The following is a 27641-nucleotide window of genomic DNA, read 5'->3' as shown; positions in this document are numbered from 1 at the left end:
ATTTTTTGGTTATTTCTTATGATACGACATCAATTTTTAGGAAAAGTGATATTGTGTAGTTTAATTTAACATCGGTATTTATAATTGATGTTAACATTATTACTTTTAATACTAGTAATTTTAACATCATATTGAAAGTCTTTAATAACTGATATTAAAAACATATTTTTTAGTAGTGTCCCGCCATTGCTATTTAATTTCTTCACTCGTGAGTTCATTGTGACCGTAACATGTATTCGTATTCTATCTTGGTTTTCCAAACTCTCATTGTATTATATTTGATGGTGTTTGCATACTTAAAAGAGAAACAGGTTGGGAACCCAAAGAAATAGCAACACACTTAAAAGATTTGGCCATCGCATAACTCAAACGGATGTGCAACAAATCGTGGGATTTAGAATATTTGCATATCGTAGTTACATGTAATAAAAAAGTTTTAAATATTTTTTGTTTGTTTTTATAATTTAATTTTTTTTTGTTACTGTCAAATTATTTTTTTTTATTTTTAGTCTTTAAAAATTATGTTTATTTTTTTAGTCTTTAAAACATTTTAGATAACCTTTTGGATAGTGAAAAAAAAATATTATCTAAAGTATTATAAGAATGAAAAAAATATAATTTAATAATAAAATAATTTTACACTGATAAAAAGTAACAAAATACTAAATTATAAGAATTAAAAAAATATTTAAACCTGATAAAAATATTTATATCCCTTAATTACTTGATATTTGCATATCTCATTTACTTAATGGAAATATTTGATCTAAAAATGGATCATATTAAAAAAATAGCTCCCATAAAATAGAAAGTATTTCAAATTGAAATCTACCTTCAATAAAACGTCTGCTCCGAGAATTAAGGAAAATTATATTAATGTGATCGATCATACACCTCTCCAAATATATTTAATTATTAATTTATTTTAAAACTATAATTACTTTGTATGCTCCAATACTTATTTTCTAGTGGTTTATAGAATTGATACAATAAAAAAAATGAGTGATGCACAAAGCAATAGTGATAGTTTTGACATAAATGAATGAATACAATCCAAGTGTGAGAATTCAAATTATGATAACAGAGATCTAGAGTAAGAGAAGGAGAAAGAACTACCCTTAAAGAATAAGTTAAATTTTTATTGGATTAAATGAAAATAAAAAGAAGAAAAATATATCAAATGAGAGATAATGCATCTAAGAATACCAATAATGATGAGAAATACATGATCAGAGTTATGATAGAGTGATAATTTTTCATGTGTTTGCCAAAACAATAAAATGAGATAAGGTAAGAAAATAAGATAAATAATAAATAAAATGTAAATCATGAAATAGGAAAAATACTTGCTTTAATTCAAATTTCATGTGCCAACTAAGGGGGTCTAGTTGATTAGTTAGTTGAACAGAGTGCATAAGTATTATAAATTTCCTGATATGATGTTCAATTTCTATAGATAAAAAAATTAATGTGTCAATATTATCATACATCCTTTTGTGATAATAATATCTTATTGTATGTACATTGACTTTGTCACCATCTTCATGCAATTCAAGTAGTCTTAACTAGAGTGAGTCTTATAAATATAAAAAAGAAATGCTAAACATACTCTTTAACATACTCTTATTAAGTTAAAATTTATTGGAATTAAACATGGAGTGAGAATCACATCTTTTTTTTGTTCCATCAAATTTCAACCAATAGAATATAGTGTTATAGATAATGTGTTACTAGCATTTTTCAAATATCAAACTCAATTCATGAATCTAATCACTAAAATCCATCATTCTTCCTTGAGTAACCATGAACCACTTTTTTATTAGATAAATAAGTGACATAAAACATTTCTTTCATTTGGATTCTCTATTTATCATGATAAAAGACTCTCATTATAATTTATTCTATTAAGATCTACCGATATAAATTCTAACTCATTTATTTATATATCATATTATTGTCAATTCACTTACATTTGAAAACCAACCCTTTACATCACGTCTAGTCTTATATGAAGAGATATTTCATCAAATCTAATAAATTCTTCACGACAAATTAATGTAAGAATCTAGTTACAAATTTAAAATTAATATAAAAATTTAATTTTAAAAAATAAAGTATAAAAACTTAATTAAAAATTTTGTAATATTATGAAGACCCAAAAACTAATTTAACCTTTTTAAATATAAGAACTAGTCATTTGTATCACATAGTCCAACGTATGAACTCAAAGTTAGGTTTTTGTGCTAACCATTTGATCATAGGTGCATTTGAATAGCGCCAACTTCCATTCAATGTGAATGAGGCTAGACACATGCCTTCACATTGAAAGTGCTTTGGAAAACGAGGGTTTAAAACAAACACACATAATCAGACACAATATCATTCTGCATAACCAAGATAAGAAAGTCTTGACTTGCTCACGCAACAACCTTTTTCCAACAGTGGAGCTAACTAAACTCATATTCCCATTGCAAGAAAAATCTATTCTGTCATTTACACCATCATTGGTCTTACCCTATTTGGTTTGAAGTGTTCCAATAACATTGTTACACACATTTTTCTCCACGTACATCAGATAAACATTGTACCATACACAGGACAAGGCCACATGTGTAGATCTATTTTTCATAATTTTTTTCAGTTGTGAGTTTAAAGTTTTACCAAGTATAAACCCTTTTAAATCTACGATAGGGTGATTTTATCTAAGAAAACTCTTTCAATAATTCGGGTTAAATAAATCTAGGAGAACATTATCTTTTCATATTTAAAAATCTTAGAAAATTCATAAAATATTCCATTGTAATTTAATGACATTTTAAGATCTTCAAAAAATTTCAAGTAAAATAACTCAGGAAGTTAAAATATGTAATTAAATTAATTTAAATTTTGGGTCTTCACTTGTCTATTTAAAATAAGGTAAATGTAACTGAGTTTATTGTTCTGTTTGGTGGCAACGATTTTGAAAGGTTGGAGGGGCGCAAATAAAATTTGGTACGAGTGTTTTGTAAAGATGATATAAGGTAAAATTAATTTGAGTTGAGTGGGTGTCACAATTAAAATTTTTAAATAAAGGCGAGAAGTGTTCATATTTATGTTTGTGTCCCTTTTTTATTTTTGTCTGTTTTGAGCAACAAAGTTAAACCACAATCGGTAAAAAGGTATCATATTGATAAGGGTATAATTTTATAAATTTATTTTTTCTTAAACCAGACAATCCAACGACCTATTTAATTTTTACTCAATTTTTTTTCTGTATTTTTTATTTTAATCTATTTTCTTTCTCTTCTCATAATCAAACAGATTGTACAAGTTGTTTTAGTCTGAGAACTTTTTCTACTTTAGACAGAGACCTCATTGTTCTCATAAATTTTTATATACCAACAAGAGTTAATTTTAATCATATATTTTACATTTTTCTAATTTATAAAAATGGAGAGACGTATTTTGGCATAATCTAGTGACTGACGACATGCATTTATCTAGTGCGGGACGAGAAATTCAAGACGGTGAAAAAGATTTATCATCAGTGAGCTAGTTCAGAGAGAGATGGGCCCACTAAAGTGTCGCTATTTTAAATTAGACGATATATATCTGACATTTTTTCACTCAACGTCAAAGTGTGTCCCTTTTCAAAATATCTTTTTCTTTCATAATTTATGCATTTTTTTTAAATCATAATTTCATTTCAATGAATAAATACTCATTGTTGTTAAAAAGTGAGAAGATGAAAAATTGATTAATGAAAGATAAAAATTTATCATTAAATTATTTGTAAGAATAATTTATCATATATTTTTTTTATATAAAAAGCTAAATTAAAATATTTCATCTGTATCAATCAACACTCACACTTTCATGCAACAAATGGATGTGTACCCTTCATTTCATACTACGAAATAAAAATATAAAAAATATAGAGACACGCCAAGGGACTCTTTTGTTGGGGTACCCCATGGAACACTCTGCAGATAAAGGCCAAAAGAGGATCAGTGAATTAACGTTCCCTATTAGATGACGCTGAACGACACCACCCACATTTCGCTTTCAATGTCCTATGCATGCAATTATTCATGACGGTAAAATTAAAATAAAATAATCTTTCTATAGTATAGTTCCTGCTATGTTGGCACAAGAAACGCTATATATCTCTGTACTCTGCTTCACACCTTATGGAATATGGCTATTGTGAGTTGTGTCCTCCACGTCTTGATTATGTTTCGTGACTTGTGTCAAATGGTTACAAATGTATAATAATAAAACAAGGAAGAAAACAAAAATGCGTGATGGGGTTATATGCTTACTTGAATTGAGGCCATGTTGTTTTCACGTAGTATTGTTAGGTCAACTTCACACATCATTAGGTGGGAATTAAGATTAGTCACTAATTCCACTCAACTTGACTTCTGATTTAAGTATTAGGTAGGTCATGCGCTATTATGTCATTTTATTATTTCCTCTTGGAAAGCTTTGTCAATAGATTAGCATTTTGGGGAAAAAGGTTATAGTCCTACCTAAAAAGATACCGTTTCTATTTAATATTAATAAATATGTAACTACCACTTAATTAATTCAACATTCAATTACTCAGTACTTTGGTTATAAGGTCAATTTTTATTACCTTAATTAGTCGAGCATTTTCATTTTTATTTTTATGATTATATATTTTGTTTTAAACATTAATTGCACCCTAAATAATTTTTTTTATTTGTATTGCGCCTTATTCTTTCTCTTCTTTTTCTTTTGAGCAATTGAGCATGCTTCAATAATAGGAATTCAAGAAAGTAAGCCTCTTCTTTAATTAAGCAATTAAAAAATAATTAAGAACAAACATGTCTCAAAATAAAGTAGATACGCGATTACGTGAGAAGAAGGGATTAGAGGTTAACTTATTCTCAATAATATTCAAATTACATGTACTGTCCACAGTGTATAAAGTATAATTTCGTGCATGTTAATGGCAAGTACATATATAACTATTGCATATGTTAGGTCAAGTAACTTGCTTAGGACTTGTAATGTGTAGAAATTAGGGTCACTATTATTATAAGATTAGAATACAAGATTAGAATATTCTCTCTGTTGAACAAGTGGTCTCAATAACTTAAGATGAGGTGAATTAAGTTTCAAAATTTTTCTATTAACAAACTTTAACCTCATTTTAAATGATAGACTTAGAATGCAGAAGAAGAAGAAACAATCAATTTAACAATGTTCTTTTAAACATGCAAGACAAAACTGATTACAATAACATAAATAAGATAAGGGAAGAGAGAAATGCAAACTCAATTTATATTGGTTCGGCCACTTTCCATGTCTACGTCCAGTCCTTAAGCAACCCACTTGAGATTTTCACTAACTTTGTAAAAATCTTTTTTACAACTTCTGAACACCCAATGGATCCCTTTCCTTTGTGTTCAAGAAACTCACAATTCAAGAGACAATCAGTCTCTTGATTACAACTTACTTTCTGATTTGAACAGAAAGATTTCTCTCCTTTAGAGTGGATAATACAATTTGATGTTCCTGGATGAACTCTCAATAGATTTGCAAGTGTTTGCCCAAGAGTTGTTGAGAGAACATTTGACAATGAAGTTCTCTTAGAATATCTCTCTTACTTTTTGAAGTCAGACACACATATATATAGGTTCTTCGTGCCTTTTCAAAATGGTTTGAAAAGATGTATCTTTTCAAAAAGATTTTTCTGAAATTTTTCACTGGTAATCGATTACAGGTTTCAGGTAATCGATTACAGAGTTATATTTTGAAGGGTCATGTCTTTTCAAATTGAACTTCAAGAGTTCCATTGTTGTTAATCGATTACACATCAATAGTAATCGTTTACACATTCAAAATTTAAATTTCAAACCCTTTTAAGAAGCTGATTTGCAAACTTGTCTTCTGGTAATCGATTACACTGCCTGGTAATCGATTACCAGTGCCTTTATATGTTGGAGACAATATGTTTTGAGATAAAAGTTGATCTTAAATGAATCTTGAAGTAATGCTTGTTTGTTAAAGCAACCTTGTATTAATCTTGAAGTAATGTTTAATCTTTGAATGTTTGTTGAAGTAATCTTAAAAGCAATCTTATTTGATTATTCTTTTACATAATCAAAATCATGTATTCATATATTTACGCTCTCATCTCTCAATGCTTTGACGGTGTACTCTCCATGTTAAGGGACTCAATTATAAGGGAGGATTTTTGGAGGAAGATATCATGTTTTTGATTATTATTATATATTTTGTTTATTTAATTTTTTCTGAGAAAAGGGTAAAGCCCAAAATATGTTTATAATTCTTATGTATGCTAGTGTATATGCAGTATGCTTTCTTAAATCGATGAGACTAAGTTATTGGAAGAATATATATCTTCCAGAGATATGTAATTTGATGTAATGCCCTTAATGTTCTAAATCCTAATATAAATTAAATTAAATCTTACAATTATGTTTTGTTTTTCTTACCTTTAGAATCACAGTTTATCGACCAAATTATATATTTGAACACATTAGATTGTTTAGCTTAAATATTTTTTTACTTCCTATAATATAAAATCATTTTCATTTTTTTTTGTCCATATTAAACTTCTTTTTTTAGTTTTAGTCTTCGATTAGAAGTTCACCATCAAGAGATATGGCATGATAAGCAGAAAATGAATAAAAGGAAATAAAGTAAATAAAATTCAAATATAACAAGAAAATTTATAAGAAGACTAAATTTTTAAGGGGTAAAAATAATGTGAAAGACTAAAATAAATAAGAAAATTTAAAATAACACAAATAGAAAATAATTAAGATTGACATAAAAATACATATACTATGAGGACAAAAACCACAAAGTATTTTTCTTAAAAAATGCCAATTTAAACACTAATAAGTGAAATCTCAACCCAAAATAAAAACAAAGGAATGAAAACTACTAAATTTCTTTACATTTGTTTTTTTAAAAAATCTACATTGATATGTGAAATGACAAAAAACATACGATTTTTATTTTCTTTTAGCACGTGCATAATGGATGAATAAACTTGCAGGGTTGAACTCTTTCTCTTTCAAGAAAAAGATCAAATGACACCAAGTAGTAAAATAATTAATATCTTCTTATATTTTATTAATAACATATTATATATGTTAAAATAAAGTGAGAAGATAAAGTATTAATGATTTTTTTAATGGTTTGAAATTTTGTAAATCCATTATAATTTATGGGAACATTAAATTTAACCATTAAATTGGTGATTTTTTTTGTTAAAACAATTAAAATGAAAAATCTTATTTGGTGCTTATACAATTTAGTGATATATATATACTAATTAACTTCATGAACAATTTTTTTAATTTGGTCAAGTTATTTTAAGAATAATTTTGGTAAAATTACTTTCTTTACTAACTCTTTGTATATATGACAATGAGATTGCTTAATTAAACCTTTAAATTAAAAGTTGAAATTGAATAGACCAAGTAAATAAATTATCATCAAATTTAAAAATGATTTAGTATTTTATTATATACTTTGAAGATTGGGTAAGAAATAGTTGGCAATTAATGGAGGTCTGATTGGTTGGTGGACATTCAAGTTGTCTCCGTTTTGGGATTCATTGTTTCGATCAATGATCATAGCCATTATAGCAAACGCAAGGTGCAGAAAATTAGCTTCATCATCATGACCACAATCCTTCACATGCAGCTCCAAAGGACTACACCAAAGTCTTATTATTGATTGGCTTTGCCTTGTCTTTTATTTGGCACTGGAGAGAGGCTTTTGCTTTTTCACCTTAAAAAAAATAAATTTGATTCACTGTTAAGATCACGTTGGCATTATGAAACTGAAGCCATTCAAGACTCAGTTCAGCTTCTAACAGTGGAAAGCCTAATGAATAGGAGAAAACCATGTACTTGATGCGTAAATTCTATGCAAATTCCGTGTTCCAGGGAGAAAAAAATATATTTGCCTTTCTTTACTTTTTGGACATGTGCTAAATAAAAAATAAAAATAATAGCGTACAAAAATGGCACCTTTAACCCACATTATATTTATGTGAATTTCAATATAATTATAAAAACAATTAATACATTACTCCAAAAATTTATTTATTTTATAAAATTTTTGTATTCTCATCTATGGGTAAAGAGGGAAAAATACCAAATTTCAATATTTACAGCATAATCGATTTATGCATTCTATATAATTTGTTCTCATTAAGCGTGTGGATTAATTTACATAACATTTTTTTCAATTTAATCATAGAGATCACAAATATGCAATAATATTTGGAGGAAAATTTTGTTTTCCATAATAATCTTATATATAACTTAAACAAGATTACTTGTTGAAAATAACTGTAATCTATAAAAAGAATCTATATGATTTGTTCACTTGCTACAAATAGCGATCATCAATTTTTTAAACTGGTGCCTTTTCAATAAAATCACTTTGCGAATGAGTTAATTAATTAAATACAATAGGCATAGTTATAGTATTTGAATTCTTGTAATAAATAGTTCCAATTGAAATGTCATATTCCAGGAATTTAGGTTGATTGACTTAATTCCTCTTTATTATCTTTCTCTGAAAATACATTTGTAACATCAAAGAAATAATTTAGGAAAGTAGAGTCAAATTAATGACGTGGACATGGCTAATGGAGATAATACTTACAATCACAAACCTCTTCCTTGTACGAGTGTATCAAATCGCATGGAATATCAGCTTCTTATACTTAAACCAAATAAATAAAAAGAAAGAAAGAGCATCGGATACTATATAAAGTATTTTAACATTTAAAATCACGTTATTATTTAATGAGGGAAGGCAAATCTGAGATCCCCAAATTTTCAAGCCGGTGAGCCAAACGCGACAAAATGACTTGAACGTCATTTTGAATAACTTAATTCTATTGCTACCTTTCTTTGAAAGAAATGTTTATTTTCCTATATTTATTTTTTTAAAATAACTAATATTTTTTTTTACTATGACATTAATAAATAAAAAATAATAATTACTCTCCGTCGAGAATAATAAACACACACAAAATAAATATTTTTCTTTTAACCTGATTTATTTTATATCAAGATTTATGATAATTTAGTTAAAAAACATAAATTTCTATAATAAATTCTTAAATATCATAGTAGAAATAATTTCATTTGAATCTAACACAATTTGTTGTAAATTTTATTATTTGATTTTAATTCTTAGTAATAAAAAAATCTCATGAGTAAAACTTCACTCTTTTAATATTTAATTAATATATTATATATTTAAGATTTAAATTCAAAATCATTTGTTAAACGGATAAAATTTTATAGTGATTTATATCCTTGACAATACATATTTATTTTCATTTATGAACTAGTTTAAATTCTAATATTGAAAAATTATATTCCAGAATTAAACAATTAATAAAATGATTAATAATTAATATAATACAATACGAAATTATAAAAATATTAGTATATCTTTTATTTTATTTTTGAGTTATAGGAATATTTTGTGTGTGAGAACATGGGTCCTGTTTGTACAAAATAATCAGTGCCAGTTCTGAAAGTGGAACAGAAAACAGAAGAAAATAAAAATCGTGCATCTTCGTCTTCGTCTTCTCTTTCTCTTTCTTTCTCTCTCTACCTTTGAGTTTCTTCCATTCCATCACTTCCATGCTCGCCTAGGGTTTCTCGCTCTCTGTTTCTCATCTGGATTGTTTTTCTCTGGGCTGTGGATTCCGTTTGTTCAATGCGCATCGTTTCTTCGCCTTTGCTTGCTTGCAGGTGCGGCTTCTGTGTTTTCGATTGCGTTTCGTGCCTGAACCGTTTGATTTGTGATGTCTCGTTCCGTTAGCCTCCGATTAACGGTGTTGTTTGATGTTCGTTCATGTTCACTCATCACTGTGTTGTTTTGCCTGATTCCGTTAACTGAGATTTCGAACTTTTCTTTTTGTGGTTTCGGAACTTCACTTTGAAAAGGAAGAAGAAGAAGAAGCTGCTGCTGCTCTTGGATTCTACCTTCTGGAAGGAACAAAAACAAACGGCATTTTTAATTATATTTTTTGAAATTTTGAATCACTTTGCGATGAATTTTATTGGATTTTTTTTTTGGGATGTAGCTGAATGGTTTTGTTTGAAATTTTGATTTAATTTTTCTTTTAAAATCACCTTCAGTGTTGTGTGTGTTTTAGAGTTTTTTTTGGGAGGTATGTCGATCCTATAGTTGATTCTGATTAGTGTCCGTACTTTTTGTTAACTGGATAATGTTGCAGTAAACATGAACAAGAATCGGCTTACGACTATGGTTTGATTTTATCTGTTTTGTTGATTTCACTGATTGGTGAAAACTTTGAATTGATGAGAAAATAGCAGGGAACCAGTTTTTACTTGATGCTGGTTTTATATGTAGCATAATCGTCAAGGGCGATTGTTGTGCTTGAATAAGTTGGATCCTGTGCTTGAATGCATGTCAATTACATTTTGCGAACTATCCAGATTGAATGCAAAACTCATTTTTGAATACCTTGTTATTTAGTCCTTGGTTTGTCTCTAGTTATGTTCTTTTGGTTTATCATAAAAACTGAATATTTAAAATTCTTGTATTTTATGAGATAGATTGTCTTGTAGTCTCATCTTCACATTAATTTCAGGGAGGGCAGAATTGTTAGAATTTTGGAGAGGAATAGAAGTTAGATTTTTTGCAGTATCTTGTGGTTCCGTCATCCATGTGCAGTTTGACTTGTGTTGCTTGCATTTGACACTTGTCCTACAAGTGAATGGCTTATGGGTTACTATTTTGTAGCTTCTCTCATCATTTTGAATTTTTTATCTTGTCCATCTTTGTTTTCATTTGATTTCTTTCTTTCTTTTTTTGGGGTCAATTTGTGTCCTTCCTTGTTTCTTATTAGTTAATTTACAATTTTATATTTCCTCTTGGTTTGCTGATGCATTCAAATGTTGGCCTTTGCATCAGGGTTTCAATGTCACGTAGCTGGTAAAGAGGTGGATATTCCATTCGGACTTATAAATTTGATTTGATCGAAACAATGGTTTCGATTCTGAAAGTTGGATTGCACAGGTTCACTCTCCTTGAGTTGTGAGTTTATGGTGTTTGATACACTGCATGAGAAATAAAGTAGAATAGACTTTTTCTGTTACTTCTACCGCACAAAAGTGAGTGCTACTGTTTATCTCTAATGGGTTCATTCTCTGGCACTTGTGAAATTGTCGAAGTAAGGGAAGACCTAAATACAGAGAAACATGCAGGTATATGTCAGTCCAATTCTGGATATAGCTTGGATGAGAAAAATCAGAAGCATCCTGTGCAGAAACTGGGATATAAGGGTAATCTAGATGATGATATTAATAAGCTGTTTGAATCAATTACTCTTAAATCTTCATCAAGGGATTTAGGCATTTTACAAGATGGTACAAGCCCTAAGATGAAAAGTGCATTCAAAAAACCAATTACAGTGGGTGCTTCTCGGTCCCCACGGATTGGACCTTCTGAGCCTGTTACTTTGAAGCAGGCATTAAGAGACCTATGTATATCTAAGGCATCAGAAATGGCTGCCATGAAAAGATTATCAAAGTCAACTGCTTCTCCACGAATATCTGAGGTTGGGAAGATACAGACATTGTACAACTCAGTTGTAGTTGAAGGTAGACGATCTGGGCCTTCTAATGCTGAGAGTAAAGGGAGTACAAGTGAAATATCTCTAGTGCCAGAAGAGAGCAACTCACTTTCCTTGGATAATGCTTCCCAGTCTCATCCAACTGTTAAAAGCACTTCACTGAGCCCAAATGTTCAATCTTCCAAAATTGCTGCTGCAATTGCAACTACACAAAATGATACTGGGGCTTCATTGATGCCAAGTGACTTGGCTAGTTCATCAAGTAAAGTTGGGGTTCTATCACAGTCATCAGAGCCTGCTCAAATAGAAAAACAAACATCTGAATCTTCTTCATCTAGTTGTAACACCAATGGAAGTAAATTAGAGTTTCCCGAAAATGCTTCTTCCCCTAAAAAGATAGGAAATAAAGCCTCTGCATCAAACAGTGGGCGGAAAGGTAGGTTACAAACAGTCTCTTCCTCATCTACTTCAGTAAATGGCAATAGAGTGTGCAAACTGTCACGCAATGCCCCTCGTACAGTTAAATCATTTATCAAGAACAAAAAATTTGGAAAGAAAAAAGTAAAGCAGGATTCAGTTTCTGCTTTATTTGATCCTACATCCAATGAAGTAAATAACAAGTCAGTTTCTAGTACAACTCAACTTGTTTGTGAGAGATGTTGGTGTGCTATTGAAAACAACGAAGGTGTTACATCATTGGACTCTCTCAGTCCTGGAGAGGGAATAAACTCTGTTAATGTGCACTCTGGCGCAGCATCAGCTGGCTGTAATAGCAGCAGAGAAGTTACAAAAGTGAAAAAGAACACCGTATTGAAAGAGCAACTTGAATTTTCACAAAGTTCAAAGAGTAGCCAAGGTGACTACAGTAGTAGTACAAGTACCAGTGATGAGAGTAATCTCAGTGGGTCTAGTTGTGGCAATAGGCCTCACATGTCAAAGGATGTTAGATGGAAAGCCATAAGACATGCTCAAATGCAGCATGGAGTCTTGGGCTTGAGACACTTCAATCTTTTGAAGAAGCTAGGTTGTGGAGACATTGGGACTGTATATCTTGCTGAACTAATTGGCAAAAATTGTTTGTTTGCTATTAAGGTGATGGACAATGAATTTTTGGCAAGAAGGAAGAAGACGCCTAGGGCTCAAACAGAAAGAGAAATATTGAGGATGCTGGATCATCCTTTTCTTCCAACACTGTATGCTCAGTTTACATCAGATAATTTGTCATGTCTGGTCATGGAGTATTGTCCAGGTGGTGATCTTCATGTTCTACGGCAGAAGCAGCTTGGCAGAAGTTTTTCAGAGCCAGCAGCTAGGTACATACTAAGAGAATCTGTCCAGTAATATACTAGGATTTTCTTTTCTGTTTGGCCATAATTATATCATAAGCTACCTTTTGCTTACTAAATTTTTAGGAATTCAACAAATGCTATGATTCCTTGAGTATTATTTCTTGGCACAATCAAATTTGTTTAATTCTCATAGTTGCTGAAATGTGCTTTCATTTCTGGTTTATCTAGTGCAGGCAATAAGGTTTTAAACTTTGATATGTTGATTTCATATAATATAATATATGCTTAGTTGCTGCACCATGTATAATACGATTGTATGAATTTTAAAATGGTGCATTTCAGGATATAAATATGGGTGCAGCTTTTATAACTGGGAAAACAAAATCTGTTTTCGCCTTTTAAATTGCAAAATTATGAAAAAGTCTCAACAGTTTGTTTCACTGTAATTATGCTTCAGGATACCTGGTTAAGTACTCATTCACCCTTTCTGGATAGACATTTCTTTAGTAAGACTAGAAAAATGATAGAACATCAATTGATAAGCTAATAAAATGATACTCAACACAAATCACTCATAGTAAGCAATACACTTGCTGTCCCAGAGACAAAGTCTCGATAGATTATTTTCTGTCCGCTACGTGCAAATAATAGCTCATTTACAAATTACCTAATTACACACCTTACTATCAGATATACTCCTAATGCATAACTATCATCAATTATTTTCTATGAATAATTTCCATTATGTAGTTTCTAATACATTACTGCTAATACAGGATAAGTTGTTTTCTATCGCAAATGCTCCTAATATTAACTACCTCAGTTTCATTGATGGACCGTTTCCTAACTCACTTGGATCTCAGTTCCCATCGGAGTTAGGTTCTGAAATCCTGCCAGTGACTTTGATTACTGATTGATGAGGCTTTTTAAGGAATATATCATGTTACTACTGCTGTCTCGATTTGCTGTCATGCAACTAACTTGTGTGATGCATGTTTCTTTTGTCCATACTTCAGCCAAAAATGTACACTTCAATCTCTATTCACTTACTAAGCTACCGGCTTCTCAATGCCATTGTACCCTGAATATTTTAATCCTTGCAGCATTCACTTCTAGCTAGTGTGATCTCAATTCTTGTTGGCCACTTTGTTTATAGCATTGAAAAATAGGCTTTTCAATTATTGATTGGTAGTATTAACTTCCTACTGCACTCATAAATTGGCATCTGCTTTCTGGTGTCAGTTTTTTCTGTCAGCTTATATACATTCGTGGATTTGTATTTGGGCAATGTCCATGAAGCATGACACTGGGGTATGACATTGTTCTTGCAGAGTGGATTGCTTGTCATTGCAAATAGTGAAGTTACTTTTTTCTTTAACCTCACCAACAACATTAAGCTAATTAAAAAGAATTATATATATATACATATGTGTGTGTGTGTGTGTGTGTGTGTCAAAGTATTATTTGTGTTTTTCACAAACAAGATTAAGCTGATAAAAAAACAATTAAAACTAACAATTTAGTTTTAAAAAGTAAAATCTATCGAAACAATGATTAAAATTAGGTGCATTACACAAGTGTGCTTTTGGTCTTGATTAATAATTGCCCTTATATATGCATGCAATTTTTCAACAAATATATCGTAAATATACTGTCTATTCTGGTGCAAATTGCTTCAATAGCTACCATAATTGAAAGGGATATTGTATTCACAAGAATCTCTGTACATGCAGGTTTTATGTTGCCGAAGTCCTTCTTGCTTTGGAGTACTTGCACATGCTTGGAGTGGTTTACCGTGATTTGAAACCTGAAAACATTCTCGTTCGAGAAGACGGCCACATTATGCTCACAGATTTTGATCTGTCGCTAAGGTGTGATGTTAGCCCAACACTTCTGAAGTCATCTTCTGATGTGGATCCTGCTAAGATTTCTGGTCCTTGTGCACAATCAAGTTGCATTGAGCCATTCTGTATTGAACCAGCCTGTCAAGTTCCGTGCTTCAGCCCAAGAATCCTGCCTCCTGCCGCAAAAGCAAGGAAATTAAAAACTGATCTTGCTGCTCAGCTCAGATCGTTGCCACAGCTTGTGGCTGAGCCCACAGATGCAAGATCAAATTCATTTGTTGGTACTCATGAATACTTGGCGCCTGAGATCATCAAAGGAGAGGGACATGGAGCGGCAGTTGACTGGTGGACATTCGGTGTTTTTCTGTATGAACTTTTATATGGTAGAACACCCTTTAAAGGTTCTAATAATGAAGAAACATTAGCCAACGTGGTGTTGCAAGGTCTCAGATTCCCTGACACCCCATTTGTTAGTATCCAAGGGAGGGATCTCATTAGAGGGTTGTTGGTTAAAGAGCCTGAAAATCGATTGGGTTCAGAGAAAGGGGCTGCTGAGATAAAACAGCACCCCTTCTTTGAAGGCCTGAATTGGGCATTAATACGTTGCGCTATCCCACCAGAACTGCCAGACTTACGTGAATTTGGAGTTTCAGAGATGACCCTACAGTCCCAGGGCAAGGGTGTTAAGTATGTAGAGTGTAATGCAGCAGGAGAGCTAGTGGAATTTGAGTTGTTTTGAAGAGACTGCTCTTTGGCAAGAGTGGCATTCTTGTTATGGATTCACTTGTTTTCAGCTCTATGCTTCATGTGTCGAGCTGCAACAATTATGTAAGCCTATGTTGTATATTAGTTTTGATTATAACAGGGTAAAATGTGCTTTTTGAGGTATAGGAATTTCAGGTTATACGGCAACTTTATTATCGCAATCTGAGAGAACATAAATCCCTTGGAACAAAAAAATGTCATTCTCATCCAGTTCCTATGCTGGAGTAGATTAAAGAATTTTGTTAACAGTATGTCTAAGCAAGATCCTTCCACATCAAGTAAGAATAATCCTAGAAGTAATTCAAGTTGGCTTTTAAAAAGATTTTTGGATTCTAAGATGGCAACTTCAGAATGTGATAGTTGATCACTTGGTTTGTAATATGATTACTATTATATTCTTTTGCCATGTGACCCACTCCGTGAGCTTGAAGGAGGGTGTACCAATGTGTTAAACATGCACTTAGGTTATACGATAATTTTGGCTAAATCAGTCATGAAATTACCATGTAATCAAATCATTTAGAGGATGACAGAAAGTATGAAATTGTACATTTTAAAAGTTTAAGAATGTACTTCACAAACTTTTTCTCGAGATATTATGCATGTGGGACAGATTGGCTATTCTATTCTACCATGAATTGCCGGGAGGGATTTCTGATGATTGATTCGGCTATATCTTCAGATTTGTGCTGTTTCTTGCCTGTCTTTCCAAATCTATGATGATGTCCATACGGGGATAAAAGGTGATAATTAATTAACTGCTGAGTAAAAAATTTAACTGGACTTTGTACTTTCTTCTTTGATAAAGTTCTGAACTGGTGTTCAAGCTACTTTCAACTTTGCGCCTTGCATAGCTTCGACTATGATTGTTTCATTTAGCTTAGGAGCGTGGATTCTGCAGTGACAAGAATAACTGGATCAAATCTTAGCTATATTTCTTTTAAAAAAAATTAATCTTGGCTATGGAAATTAAATTAAACTATATGCATTAAATAATTAAAGAAAATACAACTACAAAAATTCTGAACACTGGTAAATTGTGGCTCATGTAGTTGCTTTTTAAATGCAGGGAATCTTAGTCCGTTGTTTTAGAAGTGTATCATTTTGGGTACGATACTATGATTATTGGCCGTTTGTTTTAATATAAAATACGTGATTCAAATTAATTTAAGTACAAATTCTAATTACGTTTAACAGTTTAAAATAAAATTAATTTTATTAAACTTTAAAATAATCTGCCACTACATCACACGCAAAATGTAGAACTCCAATAATTTTTTTTAGAGAAACTTCAATATTATTATGTCTTAAACGGAGTTAGAAACCTTGCACTAACATGTTGTTTTAAGGAAGATTTATAGGAGAATCTATTGTTCAATTCTCAATACTGCCAGCGAAATTACCTTTGGCAGCACAGAAAAAATGACAAAATTATTTTTCTTTACCAGCTTTTTTGACAAACTTGTGTACAAAAATCAAATGAGAACCACGTTATTTCTCAATAAAATAAAATAAAATAAATTAGAATGCAACAGATCCACAAGAATCTCAATCTGGTCCTCTAGGGTAAGTTTACGTACACAAAGCAAATCCCACGAAAACCAAAGCAATCAAACTGGCATCAATGTCAGAGCCCCCAAAAACTAGAGCAGTCATCTGCGTGGGCGACATCCACGGCTTCATAACAAAGCTCCAAAGCCTCTGGAAGAACCTCGAAGGCAGCCTCGACCGATCCGAATTCGAAACCGCAACCCTAATCTTCCTCGGCGACTACTGCGACCGAGGGCCCGCCACCCGCCAAGTCATCGACTTCCTGATCTCCTTACCCTCGCGTTACCCGCGGCAGAAGCACGTGTTCCTCTGCGGCAACCACGACTTGGCCTTCGCGGCCTTCCTCCGCCTCCTCCCGGCGCCGGCGGATGGGTGTGGGTTCTCGGAGGGGTGGAGGGAATACGAGGCGAGCGAGGAGCGCGAAGGGTGGTTCAAGGGGGAAGGGTACGAGGACATGCACCTGCAAGGGAGGAGGTGGAGTGGGAAGATAAAGGTGAAGTTTAACACGGTTAAGGGGACGGAGTATCAGGGCTCCATTTATGACGCTGGACCAACCTTTGAGTCCTATGGAGTTCCCCATGGCTCCGCCGGTAAGTGGTAACCCTCCTCTCTTCCTTCCTTCACCTCATACTTTTTCTTTGTTTGGCTATCTTAAGCAAAACTAGCGTTGGAAAGTTGGTTTGAAGCATAAAGTTATATACTAATTCATAGCTGAAAAACTATTTATTATATAAGATTAAGTAATGAAATTACTGATTAAAATGACAAATGATAATAAGATCATTATTTATTTAAAGAGTAATTAAGAAATTAGATAAATATATTAAGAATAGAAATGTAAGAAAATATAAAAAGTTATAAATTACTGTTTTAAACGCAATTTCAGTTATGCTCGATAAAATTAACTAAAATGTTAGCTGCAAGCTGAAAGGTAAAAAAGTAGTTGGTAGTTACTTTGGCTATGATCATATTGGATAAGATATTTTAGTTAGTTTCTAACATTTTTTTGTTAGTTGAAAAACTTATTTAGTTGTTTGGTAGATAGATTTTCTTTAGTAAATTTTAACATTTTTTGAAACGCTACTTGAAATAGTAACTTTTGAAACATGTATAAAACGCTAGCTTATAGTTTTTTATTTTTTTCTTTTATTTTTATCTTCAATATATTTATTCAATTTTTTTATTACTTTTTTTATAAATAAATCATTATTTTATTATTTTTTAATTATTTTACATTTTTCAGTTACTTAAAAATATCTCTAATTAAATAAAAGAGAGGTTATATTTACATGCATTTAGAAGAAAGATAAGCATTAAGGAGAATGTATTTTTGGAAAAGTATATAAATTTAGGATAAATTTATTGTTATCAACTAAGTTAACCACTTTTCTTAATCTTAATGAATTAGGTAATTGGGTATTTAAACGGAGGTAGTATTTTGAATCTGGAATGCTGCTCTTCTGTTAATTGTGGTATTTTGATATGTCAAGGTTTTGGAATAAAAACTAAAATAATGTTGAGGTGTTGGTGAAATGTGCTTGGATTTATGGATTATGCTGTGGCTTAGTTTGTAACTTAGTATGTGTGGCTTTATATACTTCAGGTTCACTTTGAATGACATAGTTGAATTATGTTTATTTAGCACAGGAATTATCACTGCTATAAAATTATAAATGTATGAGTAAATAATACTCCACAAGTTTTGAAGTGTAAATAGCCCTTTCTAGAAAATTTAGTGTTGTAATTTCCTGGACTGAAGGGCACTTCATTGAATGCAGATTTGGTTAAGGCTGTTCCTGATGATCACAAGAAATTTCTTGCTGATTTGGTTTGGGTCCATGAAGAGGTGGGGCTTACTTTGTTTGCCTCTTTGTGCTTGTAGTCGTATCATATGACAGATTTCTAAATTGTCTGGTTTTCCCTTGGTTCAGCAATCCTTGTTTCGTTTGCTTACTGATGTGAATTAAATGAACAAATGCTGAAAGCTCTCTGGATCATGTTTTACTAGGACGATGTCTTTGTGAACACTGATGATGGAGTTAAATGCTGCAAATTGATTGCTGTTCATGCTGGTTTGGAGAAAGGAAAAGATGTGAAAGAGCAGTTAAAACTTTTGAAAGCTCGGGATACTCGGGTGCCTAAGGTGGAGGCTCTAAGTGGGAGAAAGAGTGTTTGGGATATTCCAGAGGTGATAGCTTGCTTCATATTATAATATTACTGCAACATCATATGGGTTTAAATAGGGACTAATATCAGAAAACTTTACATTTTTAAAGACTAAAGGCATGTTTCCTTCTGCTTTTGTAGCTTCTTCAAATAAGTTGGCTTACCGTTTTCTTGTAGGAACTAACTGCAAGTCCAGCCATTGTTGTTAGTGGTCACCACGCGAAACTCCATGTAGAAGGCTTAAGGCTGATCATTGATGAAGGTGGTGGATATAAAGATAGACCAGTGGCTGCAATTATTCTTCCTTCAATGAAGATTATTCGTGATACAGATGAATTAGCAAAATAGTTTCATATTTGTGATATTTTTTGCTTTTATACGGCGTAGTCAAGCTGTTCAGCTTTTAGATCTCATGAGCTCATAGAGATGAGATATTGCGTGTTGTTGATCTGAAACACGAGATACATTTAGATGGCTTATCCTCTTGTTCTGATTTTTAATGAAGCTCTGAACTATTCCTTTCATCAACGCTATGGATCTGAGTCTTTCGCCTTTGAAATGACAAGTGCAATGTCAATGACTTATTTATTTATGAACTATTTGAGTTTGGCATGTTAGTATCAACTTTATTTTGCTAAATAAATAAGCTCAAGTTAGATTTTAGGCTCATTATATGAATAATGAAGCTCAAATTATTATAGCAAGCTAATTCTTACATATTATCACTATTTGTAAATTGTGAAACTTTTCTAAATCTTTTTTTTCATTGCAGGGAATTGAATCAAGCATCAATGAACACACTGGCAGCAAAACTTTTGAATTATTGTTATTTATTACTTATTGGTACAGCATATATATTTTCCCATCTCAAAATCATATATTTTTTTTGCTATGCACCCAACTTTAAGTGCATTTTCTTCACGGTTAAGTCAACCAAATTAATGTAACATTTTTTATTCAATGTTTTGTTTAATAAAATAGTCAAAAAATTTATACAATAAATTTGTATGTGTCGAGCGTTGGAGTGGTATTAAAACTAGTTAAAGACATTAGGCCTCCTGGTAAGCATTTGTGACTTTCTTCCTGTTATACTTTATGTGGTAAGATTTGCCAATGATTTGAGTTGTTAAATGTTAAGGCTGTTCATTCATTGTCCTTCTATTCTGAGCGGATTGGTTTTCCAAGGGAAGCTCAATAACATCCTAACGGCATTGGCATCATAATTTCCGGAAACATTAACAGTGTTTATAAATACTGGCATAGATTTGACTTGGTAGTTTCTGGGTCACTTGAATCACAATTTATGCAATTACTAGTTTATATTCCCTGGGTTTATGTTCTGATTCCAGTCTTAAAGCTGATGACTTATAAAACCTAAAGATATCATTTTAGTACAGCAATCAGTGTGTCCAATATATACAAAATAGCCAGAAAAATGGGAAAACAGTTTTCATTTTTCCGTGCTTTCTAGTATGGCTTTCTCGCTGATTGAATGGTATCATTTTTCAACTTTATATTTTTATAAAGATTCTTTATTCAACAATGATCATATCATATGGAAGCTAAATCATGTTTATAGTAAGGGAACAAAATACACATTTCATCCTGCCTTAGTCTTTCTATATATATTTCTTGCCTTTTAGATTGATGATTTGGAATTTTAGTATTATTGTGCCTTTAGTTTCCTCCTTTCTCTATGTGCTTATTTCTTGTCAACTTCTACTAATTTTCATGACACGCAATAGTCCAAGATACACATAATTTTACTAACATCTAATGCCTAGTCATATGCACTGGTTTTATTTTTCTTTCCGCTGTATTTTAGCAGTTTAAAGTATCATTATACTTTAGTAATTATAGTGAACTTACACAGCAAGCAATTTTCAGAACATGGATTAGGATTGAATCATAATACTTGGGTCAAAAGTGAAGTTTATATGGGTATTTTAACAGTTTAAGATATCACTATCACCTCCTCGTGACTTTTCAGAACTCATGTGTGCATGTGCTTGGCGGCTGACACACAAGCATGCCAATGTGTTGTTTATTAGTTGTCCTTTTTCATCTATTTTTTTTACGGTTATGGCTTCTCCCATATAAGCATATGAGGAACTTTACCTCGGAATATTTTGCAGGTGACTATTTATATGTTTTTTTATATTTTTTTTTTAAAAACGAGTTGTACCAATCGAGGCATTTTATGCTGTGCTCTTAAAGTATGGATTTGGTTAAAGAAACAAGACCATGCCAACATATGCTAACTACAAGCTCAACTTGTTCATTATCCGAAGGTGTTTGTTTCCTATTTATTATCAGGCAAACAAGTGGTAAATTCCGTTATTCACTTAACTAGGAGGAATCTAGCTTTTCTCATTAGTAAGACATGTAGTGTGTTTGGGATTGAATTAACTTCCTGATAAGAAATAATCCATTAATTTTGCTAATTGCTATATTCACTCCCTCTTCCTGCTAATACATTCCCCTTTTAATTTTTCATTCCAATTATTCCCAAAAAAAATAAACTCCCCTGATCATTAGAAAAGCTTCTCTAGATTACACCTCCCTCTTCGATCAAATCAAGAGCACACATTTGGGAGGCAACATCCATAAACACCATTCCTTCTCCCCACAACAAGGGTTGAAATCCAAAGGGTCCTTCACAGCACCAAACTTGTCTTCGGTGACAGACACAAGGGAATATGTCCTTTGAAGCTTTTTGCAGGCATCGAGAATTTTCGTAGACCACTTTGAAACAAGCCAAATTGAATGATGCTTCATGCATTTGAAATTGTAGTTCCTACTGCCCGAACACCAAAGCCATCAACAAAATTAGCCCTTTTCTAAACCATGGCTCCTAACCTATCCAGAATTGAATAGTTACCGAGCTCAAACATGATGTCATGGTAGGTTCCATGTGCCAACAAATACACGAGAATGAAACTGAGAATAGCCCCCACTCAACAACCAAGTTCATTCAATCCAAATTTTGGCCTTGAAGCCTTGAAAAGACGATCGAACGCTGGTCATGGAGAGATCAGTGACAGATGGGAAGTGTATTTGTCAGTGGTATTTTTGAATAAAACCAATCAAAGGGGAGTGTATTGGTGGCAGAAAGTGAGAGTGGAAATAACAATTCCCACTTTGGGATGAATAGTAAAGACAATGCAATAAATAGTTGCTTATATTTTTTCATAGTATCACCATGATTTTGCGAGATAGAATTGATTCTAATATGTTATCTAAACTCACTAATCATGCTGATGTTGGAACTGTCTCTCTACTTGCAACATACATGTCCAAGAATTCTCAAAAGTAAACCCAAAAAACCTCACAAACTCCACCAACTCTTAGGTGCTAATGAAACTAGCCTCAGAAGCAGAACTAGGAGGCAACTGAAGCAGAACACTGGTTGGTGAAGAAGTGGAGCTGGTGGTGGATGATCTCAATGCCTCTGCAAGTGGTCCTCCCATTGAGGCCGCGTGGCACGCATCCTCTCCATGGCCAGTGGACAATTTCAACGACACATCCGAGGAAGTGATTCCTGGTGTTGACATAGAAAGACATGTTCCTGAGTTGTTGTTCTGGCAACCATTGCTTTCACCATTGTCAGGCTCTTGCAGTGTCCTTGGCCAATCATCAAAGAAATGCCTCAAGACATGGCCATCAGATTTGGCTGAATTTCCATCCCCATCCACATGATCATGGTTTTCAAAGAAGCTCTTGTTGTCACTCTTGGCCCCAGAGGAACTACAGAGAAATCAAAACAACTTAGTGTGTGTTTGGATTGCAGTTAGAAGCTTGTTAAATGAAAAAAACATGCATTCTAATGCACCAAAACAGCAACTTAACTTTTATCCAAACACACCTTAGTTATCAAGCAAGGGCATTCAGGAAAAAGGGACAAAAAAATGTGGCCATGGAACACAAGGTGACAAGGGTAACATTGTTTCTAAATTTGGTCTACCAAGAAAGTTTGGGGCCTATTTATGCACAATAAAGTTTTTAAATCTTTTCCAAGTATATATGAGACATAACAGCTAGGTAGGATCAGGGTTTCCTACCATTTATGCATATCAAATTTCATGGTTGATTATTTACTCAATAAGGAACATTTTCAACCTCTAACTAGTTTTGACTGTCAGTTAAGTAATCTTAGAAACACCACGAGATTAACAAAAAAAAAAGTCCCTCTGACTCGTTTTATTTGTTGTTTAGGGTACAATAATTGATTGTACCAATTCCTATATTGTGTACCAGTTCTCGTCATTCTATTAAAATATTCTTATAAACTGTTATGTACAGTTACAACTACCTATCTAACAGTTACATTGGTGTGTTTATTTCTTGAGAAATTATTCAAAAATTAATTAACTTTTTTGTATAGGTGGCAAAGTGGATTGGAGTATGGACTAACCAGAACAACCTCAATATGAGGAAATTAGGACTTGAGCTTAAACTTTAAGCTAAGAAATCAAGCTTTTACTAGGTTAGAGCTTCATTTTAAAAGTCTGAATTGAGTTTGATTTTTTTTTTTATCTGATTCAATGTGTCCTGTAACTAAACCATCCAATTTACCATCTCTACATTTTGATATTATTAAATCACAAATTAATATTAAAAAAATAACAACTAAAGTAACACTCAGAGAGTAATAGGATGTGCCACCAAATTAGATCAAGCTCATTCTTTGCACCAATTGAAATTTCATTATACACAGTTCAAACATAAAAGAAAACCAAAAAAATTCACAATGTGAACTATCTAGATTCAAAATTTACCTTTCACTGAGGTGAAGGAGATTAAATGAAGCAGAGGGTGAAGAAGAAACGGAGGCTATAGCAGAAAGAGATCCATCACGTTGTTCCACAGGCTTTCTTGAACGGTTTCGGCCACGATGCATGTGGCGGTCGCAGTACTTCTGACCCGCCACCGCGTCCTTCGAGCACCGCCACTTCTTGCCGTCGGTCCTCCGGCACCGCCCCGGCTCCGGATCCAGCGCTGCTCTTCCCCAGTAGTACCCTGATTCCAACACTGATGCCTCAAACACATGCCCAAGATCAAAACTTTCATCACAATTTTCTCACCAAAATGGAGTAACTTTGATGGGCATAAAGATTATGGCATAAAAAAGAGCCTTTCATATTCTACTACACTTCTAAAGCCAACACCTCAAAACTAGACAAATCAACTATAAATAGCATAAAACTTAAATACAGTTTTATAGCTGCTTTTACACAGTTTTCAACCAGAAATAGAGTTTCACCTTATAGTATGTTTGGATAGCTCCTAGAATCAATTTTGGACCCTAAAATTATGATAAAAATTTGAAGCAACTATTTATTATTTGGCTTCAACTTAATGATTTAAAGCAATAAAATGAAATTCCAATTCAGATTGACAAACAAAAAAAAAACACACGTGAAACTACATTTAAGTTTTCTCTACAACATACATAACGAAATAAGTAATAAATGTGGTGAAATGTTAACAATTGATTTACTTATTGAGGATTAATATGGCCACTTTATATTAGTCAAATAGTCAAATAATTAGCAAGTAGAAAAATGGGGTTAGAAATTTACAAGGAGGGTTATAAAGTTGAAGGAAGCTTTTCTTGATTGGTAGAAGGAGCTCAGGAGGAACAGGAGCACCGGCCAGCATGTACCTGAATATCAGAGCCTGCAACTCAAGCTCTTGCCACTGTGCAAAGCTGAAGCAACTCTCCATCCCTAATGAGAAATGAACAAAAATAGAACCTTTGAAAAAAGGGAGCAACTAAGATACTACTATATGTAATATAGGCCAATCCAACTTTGTTTGTTTCTGTTACCAAAGAGAACAAAAGGAATGTGCTAAATCAATCTTACTGGAAAATCTGGGAGCAGAAGGTAGTGTGGAATCAGAAAATGCTGACAGGGTGCAGACTTTGGTGTTGGGTTGTTCAGGTACAAAGAGAGGGAGTGCAGAGGGAGATGGTGGTGGGTGGTGTTGAGGGAGAAATTTTGGCATGTTTGGGGAATAATGTTCTTGTTCTGACTCATGCCGGTTACTCCATTGCTTCAACTGCAAGTCCATGGAGAGAGAGAGAGAAGAGCTATTGAGCTTTCAGCTTTGTGCTGCTTTTGGTTTGGTCGGTTATTAAACTTTGGATATGGACAGATCAGGTTTGTAACACTTTTGCAGAGGACTCTGCCGTTTACTTCCTTTATAATATTTTGGTGCAAAATCTTTTATGTGAAATTAAAGTCTAACCTTTTTTTTACTTCAAGTTTAGTGTCTTGAAAACTCATCAAGAGAGGCAGGATCAAGCCTCAACCTTCAAGCACTTCCAAAGTTATTTACATGTTATTTACTAATAAAGTCTTATGAGATATGAATTTGTTTTTTTTTTACAGGATAAACTTTTGTTATCACATTAATTTTTTCTACATTTAAATTACAGTCATAGTTACAATTTTGTATTGATTATATTATATGCTTTGTGCAAAATTGTGAATAGTTAAAATTATGATCACCCACCAATTTTTAAAACCTTGATGTCTCCTAAAATTTTCTTCAAATTGGACTCACATTTCTTCTCATTATCAACAATTCTCCTATGTATTATTAGTGAAGTGTTTTGTCTTTCTTTATATTTATTTCATTTTGTTTGTTTGTTTTACTATGTGATTTTTGTTACATTTAAGGGGAAATTGGTATTCAGGGCATATATACATTAAAGAAAAATACTAAAATTTTAAAGGGTTGTTTTTTATACTATCTTACAAGAAGTGATATTTTAAAAAAAAATTAAAAAGAATGTAGTAAGTGTCATTTAAGAAAATCTTAAGAAATTTAGTATAATTTCCCCTCATTATTATTGCATTTTTTTATTTTTGAAAAATATTTATAAAAATTTAATTAAAATATATTTACATTATCATGTAATTCTAAATTATCATATGTATAATAACTCTATTAATTTTTATAATAAGATTTTTTTGTTCCCTTCAAAAAAAAATATTTTACAATAAATTTAAGTAAATTGGGTCATACTAGATCATTCGGGATAAGTTTCAAAAAATACTTACCACTTACCAATGTACTTACAAATCACCTATCATCTTATGTTGGTAGTAAAATTCAAACATGTATTCTTAAGGATACAGGTTTAATCTTTATCAACTAGATCAATTTTTATTAGTTAATTTTTATAATAATTATTTTTAAGACATAATATTACACATTTCTTTAATTTTTTATTTTTTAATTAATTAATAGTAGTATAAAAATTAAATTCTCTTTTTAAAATAGAGATATAAGAAGAACATGGAAAATAGATAGTAAAAGACTAAAGGTAAGTTTGATTGTGTAAAAAAAATGAAAGAAAAAATATTTGAATTAAAATAAAAAATTAGAAAAATAAAAATATAAGATCCATTTTAGGTTTTTAAATTTATTTTTTTTTCTAACCAAGCAAAAGGTAAAAGATAAGAGAGGTAGGAAGAGAGAAAGAGAGGGTTCTGACAAGATTGTCTGCAAAGTTTGTTTTGAAGGGAGAGTGGGGAAGGCTTACAGCACTTGGGAAAAGGACAGGCGTGAGACAATACAGGTGAGAGGAAAAAAAAAACATCTCATCTGAAAAGTAACAAAATAACTGCAACTGGATACATAACTAGCCACAAGAAACAACTTACACTGTGTCACTGTGCCACTCTGCTGTCATTCTGTGATTCTTTCCAAATACTATACTATAGCACTTGAGTACTACTACTACCCTATATCAAATAAACCTTTTATTATGACAAAACAAAATAATTGATGTACGCGTCTAAAAAAATAATTATACTAATTAAGCTTAATTACATATTTGTGAATTTTATCACTTAAATAATTTTTTTATGATTGAGGAAAAGAACAAACCTTTTTTGATGCGTTGGATGTGGGAAAATAAACCTTTTTTTTTATGACAAAACAAAATAATTACACTAATTAAACTTAATTACATATTTTATCATCTAATTGTTATTATTTGATGAATTTCATCACTTAAATTTTTTATTTTTTTACATTTTATCATCATGTTAATAATAAATCGATATTGTTTCACAAAAGATAGTAATCTTTTATAGTAACACATTAGTATCCAATAAAATGCATAAAAATTAAAAACTTAAATAATAAAATTTATAAAATAATAAAAATTGAATGATAAAGTGTACAATTAAGCTTACTAATCATTGCAAGAACATAATATTATTAAAAAATTATTATTGCTATTTTATAAAAAAAAATATACATCTAAAATGCATATAAAAGATAAAGAAAAAGAAACATATTAATCTATGGAAAGAATGAAAGGACAAATATATATAAGTTTAGTTAGTCCTGATAGTATTATTTAACCAATAATGAAAAAATTGGAAGAAT

The 27641-nt window shown here is 31.9% G+C and overlaps 3 protein-coding genes across 5 annotated transcripts; 2 read left to right on the top strand and 1 right to left on the bottom strand.

The window, feature by feature from the left end:
- Nucleotides 1-9525: 9525 nt before the first annotated feature.
- On the top strand, nt 9526-15766 carry LOC114382480 (serine/threonine-protein kinase D6PKL1-like). Its single transcript, XM_028341939.1, has 3 exons — nt 9526-9767; nt 10957-12930; nt 14640-15766. Exons 2-3 carry the CDS (start codon nt 11180-11182, stop codon nt 15487-15489), a joined length of 2601 nt encoding a protein of 866 aa, XP_028197740.1. The 5' UTR covers nt 9526-9767; nt 10957-11179; the 3' UTR covers nt 15490-15766.
- Nucleotides 15767-16975: 1209 nt separating this feature from the next.
- Nucleotides 16976-19831, top strand: LOC114380745. 2 transcript variants are annotated; one of them, XM_028339780.1, is made up of 4 exons: nt 16976-17656; nt 18845-18912; nt 19075-19254; nt 19374-19498. In XM_028339780.1, exons 1-4 carry the CDS (start codon nt 17140-17142, stop codon nt 19407-19409), a joined length of 801 nt encoding a protein of 266 aa, XP_028195581.1. In that variant the 5' UTR covers nt 16976-17139; the 3' UTR covers nt 19410-19498. The 2 variants fall into 2 exon arrangements, with proteins under 2 accessions (XP_028195581.1, XP_028195580.1); XM_028339779.1 differs by having other exon boundaries at nt 16989-17656; nt 19410-19831.
- Nucleotides 19832-22270: 2439 nt separating this feature from the next.
- LOC114381824 (growth-regulating factor 3-like) lies at nt 22271-25419 on the bottom strand. Of its 2 annotated transcripts, none has more exons than XM_028341047.1 (4): nt 25100-25419; nt 24815-24961; nt 24011-24263; nt 22271-22979 (listed from the first exon to the last, which is right to left on the bottom strand). In XM_028341047.1, exons 1-4 carry the CDS (start codon nt 25305-25307, stop codon nt 22580-22582), a joined length of 1008 nt encoding a protein of 335 aa, XP_028196848.1. In that variant the 5' UTR covers nt 25308-25419; the 3' UTR covers nt 22271-22579. The 2 variants fall into 2 exon arrangements, with proteins under 2 accessions (XP_028196848.1, XP_028196849.1); XM_028341048.1 differs by having other exon boundaries at nt 24011-24251.
- Nucleotides 25420-27641: the final 2222 nt, after the last annotated feature.

This window comes from Glycine soja, chromosome 13 (assembly GCF_004193775.1).
Source record: "Glycine soja cultivar W05 chromosome 13, ASM419377v2, whole genome shotgun sequence".
Lineage (NCBI taxonomy): Eukaryota > Viridiplantae > Streptophyta > Magnoliopsida > Fabales > Fabaceae > Glycine > Glycine soja.
Note: the sequence above shows the minus strand (reverse complement) of the source record. Positions and strands in the feature narration are given on the sequence as shown.

Bases quoted from the DNA above. Each gene is read 5' to 3' on its own strand.
- LOC114380745 (XM_028339779.1), top strand. From the start codon at position 17,140: ATGTCAGAGCCCCCAAAAACTAGAGCAGTCATCTGCGTGGGCGACATC. The intron at 18,913-19,074 runs GTGGGGCTTACT...ATGTTTTACTAG, and splicing joins TGGTTTGGGTCCATGAAGAG to GACGATGTCTTTGTGAACAC. The intron at 19,255-19,409 runs GTGATAGCTTGC...GTTTTCTTGTAG, and splicing joins GTGTTTGGGATATTCCAGAG to GAACTAACTGCAAGTCCAGC.
- LOC114382480 (XM_028341939.1), top strand. From the start codon at position 11,180: ATGGGTTCATTCTCTGGCACTTGTGAAATTGTCGAAGTAAGGGAAGAC. The intron at 12,931-14,639 runs GTACATACTAAG...CTGTACATGCAG, and splicing joins TTTTCAGAGCCAGCAGCTAG to GTTTTATGTTGCCGAAGTCC.
- LOC114381824 (XM_028341047.1), bottom strand. From the start codon at position 25,307: ATGGACTTGCAGTTGAAGCAATGGAGTAACCGGCATGAGTCAGAACAA. The intron at 24,962-25,099 runs GTAAGATTGATT...ATTTCTCATTAG, and splicing joins TTCTGCTCCCAGATTTTCCA to GGATGGAGAGTTGCTTCAGC. The intron at 24,264-24,814 runs GTAAATTTCTAA...TTGAGGCATCAG, and splicing joins TCAACTTTATAACCCTCCTT to TGTTGGAATCAGGGTACTAC.